Genomic DNA, 6,000 nt, shown 5'->3' on the forward strand with positions numbered 1-6,000 from the left:
AATAAATAGGTTAAACTAAACTAACCCCAGTAAAGGTCAGAGCATTGCCACTGATGAGTGTCCCACAAATATTTGAAGTCTCAGCACCATACACTTCCAACCAATTGTCAGTTTTTGGTTTGTCACGATTAAAATCATCCCTCAGCATCATGGGTAGGGGTCTGGATGCCACACAGTATTCTCCAGCATAACCATCATCACACCTAGAGAGCATTTAAAAGCAACATGGGAAGGGGTCTTGAGGCCGCTCAGAATGATTCCACATAGGAATGGTCCCGCCTAGAGAGGATTCAACACTCAACCATGCTTAGTTTCTAATGTATATGGCTATATTCATATGTGTTTAGTGTCGACCCGGATCAACCTGTGCAATCTACAAAGGCTAATCAGGGATGACACTTTCCACCTTGACTGGATATTTGTTAAGAAGCGACTTCCTTTAAATGGAAAATTTAGTAAAAGTGTGAAGTGTCATCGCTGATTATCCTGTGCAGGCTGCACAGGCTAATCTGGGACAACACTATACATACTTAAATTAAGACCAGTTTTCCATGAGAATGGCTCCTGTGCAAATGTTATGTTTGCTAGACTGAAGTCAACCGTACCAGATAATATAATATATGCAGGGCTCAGCCAACAGAGAAGTGGTTTCTGTTCATCATTAAATCAACTCTTCACTTATTTTATCCCCTTCATTACACCATGCCCATCATCATTATGATTTATCAGAAACAACTCACATTTGGCATTTTAGGGGAAAACTTGAACAAATATAAACAAAAACACATTAGTGTAAACGTTGTGTTTTTATTATATTTAACTTAATTAAATTAATATATTATTGGTAAATTTCTGACTCAAAGTAAATCTCAAAAGGAGTAGAAGTCACTTCCTGTTCACGTAATTAGAGGGAGAAGTTAATAATTACATGGAGAAGTTATCTCCCATGACTCCCTCACAGCTGAGCCCTGTTACGCTAATAATTGATAATAAATGCTAGAAACATTTGGGATACTAACAAGTCTTCTTTGGAAATACAATTGCAAAATTTATACGTAACATATTTACAATACATACTTTAATGCAACTAAATTTCAATTACTTATGTCAGTCAAATAATATATATGCCATTTAGTAAACTTTCCGAAAACTATTTCCAAAAAAAAAACATTGAATAAAGATACAACTTAGAGAGAAATAATCTAAAACCGTCGACAAGTACCATAATGAAATACAGAAAACTGAGACACCAGTGCACCACAAAAGTTAAAATGCACAATGAATTAAGTATTTAAAATTTGCCTTAGTTCATTTGCACATAACTCTGCACAGAATATCACAACATGCACACAAATTATGTTTTGCACTTCTACATAGCATACACAACACATATATAAAGTTTCATGTTGGTAGAAAGATAACTTAGAAACAAGTTTGTGGCACAAATTGTACATGTGCACAGTGACAGACCAACATGTGCAGCATGATATACAAACAAGTGAAGCATGGCAGAGCATCAGACAGACTGACTGCATGATTCTTGTATACCCCCACAAACTAATTTCCTTCTTAGATTGTACATAATTATGAAAATGGAATGGGCACATGCATACGTTGTAACATGTTAACTACTCACACAAAGGTCCCTTGGTTACAGTAACCATGTAAACTTCTCACATAAAGGTCCTTGGTTACAGTAACCATGTCAGTTACTCACACACAGATCCCTTGGTTACAGTAACTATATCAACTACTCAAACACAGGTCCTTTGGTAACAGTAACTATGTCAACTACTCACACACAGATCCCTTGATTACAGACACCATGTCAACTACTCACACACACATGTCCCTTTGTTACAGTAACCGTTACAACTACTCACACACAGCTCCTTGGATACATTAAATATGTCAACTACTCACACCCAGGTCCTTTAGTTACAGTAACCATGTCAACTACTCACACACAGGTCCCTTGTTTACAGCAACCATGACAACTACTCACACACAGTTCCCCTAGTTACAGGTTACCATGTCAACTACTCACACACAGGTCCCTTTGTTACAGTAACCATGCCCAGAACACAGCCACGGGCAACCATCGCCCAGGTACACGTTATCCAGGGCCCAAACGTTACCACTGGGCGTCTGGCTGTGTTGTTGCCAGCGGAAACGGGTAGCAGGGGATCTGAAAACACAGGGAAAGTGATCCTGCGTTGTTATAAATTTTATTTTTAATTATGATGTGGTGATTCCAAAACAAAACTTCAGTTTTTGGCATGTTGCCAACAGAAACAAGTTGCATGGGATCTGAGACGGCAATAGAAATTATTAAGTCATAAATATTATTTTTCAGGTGACAAATGTTACAAATGATTCCAAAAACAAACATTCAGTTGAAAGTCAGCAAATAGTAAACAAAAGTTACAATAAATGATCACATTAAATATGTAGAACCACATTTGAATAACAATTTCCCAATCAACTAGTACTATTTTTTTTTAAATAACAAATCCCTTTTAGTAAGATAACTATGCTTACACTGCCCCCTGTGGAAGATTCACGGATATTCTGGTCCAATTCTGATGCTGGTCGGACATGTAGTCGCTCTTAAGGTGATAACCATCGCACTCGTAACTGGGCGGGGCACATTCTGATGTGACCGTCTGCCAGTCCCTGCCCATGTTGGTAGAGTACTCAAGCATAACGCCATATAGCGTGTCATACAGGGAGTCACAGCCCATGGCGATGTCAAACTGCAGGAACGTTGAAGGTGTCACATGGTAGTCCCAGGTCTCTGCATAACGCTTGCCTATGGTTATAAATAATTTAACTGAATGAAAATATGAATTTTATAAACAACATTGTTTTAAAAATAGCTTGATCTAACTTGAAACTATTAGCATGGAACATCTTAGAATATTATGATCCAATTTGCTCTACTACCATAGAAACTGTTTCACTAAGCTCCCATACATGAGTAATAACTTATGCATGCAACTGATAGCGAATAGTTTACAAGGGCCTATGGAAAACGTGTCATGATGTCTGACACATATGTTATAAAGGGTAATTCACAAGTACTATACATGTTATGTGCATTATTTTAACATTCGAAAAAAAAAATTAAATACTCTTTTTGCCAAAGAATAATCTTTGAAAAAATTTGTATAACTATAGTTTTATCAGCTTTATGTTCAAACAATTATTTTAAATTAATATAATGAAATAAAAGGCTAAAGCTTATAAAATTGAAAAAACTAGAATTATGTCACAGACACTGATGCCCTTTCAACACATGATTGGACATTGGCAAATCCACCACATATTGTACAGTGGTCAAAAAGACAATAGATCTTCCAAAACTGGTAGCTGACGAATTCCCTTCTGATACAAATATCTAACTCATTTTGATAACAGATGGACAAGCGTACTTCTTGATGCCGCCCACGTCATGGAGGCATAAACATTGATGACATCAAAAAGGCATGAAAAACACTCAAAAGGCATAACATTATACACAAAACACCTGATACCTCCATTCCTGCTGAATTCCAGGGCATTTCCCTTGGAGTTGCAAGTGATCCTGGGCACTGCACTTTCTGTCTGGTACCATGTGAACATGTCTGGCATCATGCCAGCAAAATCGTCTTGAAAACCAGCCAAGTTTGTCTCGTTTACGCCAATTGACACACTGTCCAGTCCGAATTCTGCCTTCTTCATACCTGAAATTTTTTATCTGACCAATTGAGCTTGTTCTGATAAAACTGGGGTTATTGCACTGGCTTATCAGGGACGACACTTTTCTGATTTATGGCATTTTTCGTTTAAAGGAAATCTCTTCTCAGCAAAAATCCAGTTTAAGTGGAATGTGTTGTCTCACATGATAAGCTTGTGTGGACTGCACAGGCTAATCTGGGATGACACTTTATTATATACCTGTTCAATGCTTTTAACAAAATACAGGTTGTATCAATCGTTGAAATAAAAAATCCCGTACCGTTTTAGTCATTGTTTTGTCAGTTTTGTTAAAGTAAAAAATACATTTGTTAACTGTTTTCGTTAGTTGTTGTATATAATAAAAGGAATATTACGCTAGTCAATTGTTCCAAGAGTTTGTTTCACTCTCGTGGCTTGTGCTATTTCGCATCACACGAGAGGCGGAGATACGTCATCACACAAGCCACTCGAGTGATACCAACTCTTGGATCAATTGACTAGCGTAATATTCTGTATTTATGCACATGCATTGAGTCTAGTTTTCCCAGAACGAGATTCAATTAATCATCTATTTACTTCAGTTACATGTAATGTCCAATAGAGTGTAGAGTGAATAACTGCTTTTCAATATAAATCTGTTAATAGGACCACATAAAACTTGCATAATAATAGATTAGAAATAGTTTCCAAGCTCGAACATAGCAGTAGAAATACAAGAACAAGTTAAATTTAAACTTATCCGTAGAATTTATTACTCAAACTGCCAATCATTTAGTGAGGTACGAAAGCAGTGAACAGTTTACCAGTAGAGAGCAGCATTGTTAAATCATAATTCATTGACTGAGATTCTAAAATAAAACAGTATAATCTTGAAACAATCATTTTTCATCTCTATGCACTAAGACATTCATATACTACATTTGTATAATTTACATTATTTACCAAATAATTATAGTTTACCAGTAAGTTTCCTTAATTAAGAAACAAATGAGTCTCGTTCTGGGAATTTGGGGTTTAATGCATGTGCGTAAAGTGTTGTCCCAGAATAGCCTGTGCAGTCCACACGGGCTTATCAGGGACAAAATTTGCCACATGTATGGTATTTTTTATTTAAAAGATGTCTCTTCTCAGGGAAAAATCCAGTTGATGCGGAAAGTGTCGTTCCTGAGTGGCCTGTGTGGACTGTACTGGCTAATCTGGGACAATACATTAAGCACATGCATTAAAACCCATTCTCTCAGAGGGCGGCTCAAATGTTTGCAGATAAATGAGCCTTGTTCTGAGAAAACTGGGCATAATGCATATGCGTAAAGTGTCGTCCCAGATTAGCCTGTGCAGTTCGCATAATCAGGGACGACACTTTCCGCCTAAATTGGATTTTTGCTTTAGAAAAGAGACTTCATTTAAATGAAAAATGTCATAAAAGCGGAAAGTGTCGTCCCTGATTAGCCTGTGCGGACTGCACAGGCTAATATGGGATGACACTTTACGCACATGCATTATGCCCATTTTTCTCAGAACACAGCCCAAATGTACACCTAGGTACCTCCATATCCTAAAGGCTGCCACCATCTAAAGATTGTCCTGTCAGACTTAGCCCCAGGGGGGAGCTCAACCACGATGTGTTCCTTCGAACCTGTGTACAAGGGCGGTTCAATGACCTTCAACGTGTACCATGTGATCTCATTGTCTGTGGAATAGTCCACTATGACTGCTTCGTTAGGGGAGGAGGGCTGGGTGCAACGATAGTTCGATTCAGTGCTGCCAATTTGCAGAACAAACTCTATAATCCTGCATTAAAAATATAGAAATATGTGCACTATATATAAATGTACCACCAAAAGCTAGTAGGGTAACTCGCCCTTGAGTCGGACGAGTTAACGGTATGAGTCTAAAATAACAAGCTTTGTGATCAAAGCCAGGACTAGCTAGTGCAGGCTTTAAGTATCATATCATACGAGTCTATTTTACAATTAATTATTTGATTCACTGCTTATGTTCATGGGAAAACAGTTGATCATCAAAACCCACTGAATTCGCCCACGACACGGACACATATTTGTGTTTAGCATTAATTTGGTTATATATTCCCTATATTTATAAAAATGCAAATTTTACATTGACAGTCCTGTGTTGAAATTATAAGTTTATTATTTTGTCAACATGTTGTCGAAAAAAAGTTATAAAAAGAGGACAACTTGAGGGGTGACAAAGAAAAATACAAACATCCAAAGATAAAACATTATGTGATTCTTGTTGTTTGTGAGCTTTGGGATTCTT

General features: G+C 37.3%; 1 protein-coding gene across 1 annotated transcript in view; it reads right to left on the minus strand.

Annotated features, from left to right (window-relative positions):
• Window positions 1-1,971, minus strand: part of LOC127834548 (reelin-like) — a 36,506-nt gene extending 34,535 nt beyond the window's left edge. Inside the window, exons 1-2 of the mRNA XM_052360529.1 lie at window positions 1,965-1,971; window positions 26-203 (exon numbers count right to left, since the gene is read on the minus strand). Coding sequence (XP_052216489.1) covers window positions 26-151 — 126 coding nt within the window. The 5' untranslated portion in view covers window positions 152-203; window positions 1,965-1,971. The remainder of the gene's footprint in view (window positions 1-25; window positions 204-1,964) is intronic.
• Between the last annotated feature and the right edge of the window lie 4,029 nt (window positions 1,972-6,000).

The sequence above is a fragment of the Dreissena polymorpha genome, chromosome 6, assembly GCF_020536995.1.
Source record: "Dreissena polymorpha isolate Duluth1 chromosome 6, UMN_Dpol_1.0, whole genome shotgun sequence".
In the NCBI taxonomy this organism is placed as follows: Eukaryota; Metazoa; Mollusca; class Bivalvia; order Myida; family Dreissenidae; genus Dreissena; species Dreissena polymorpha.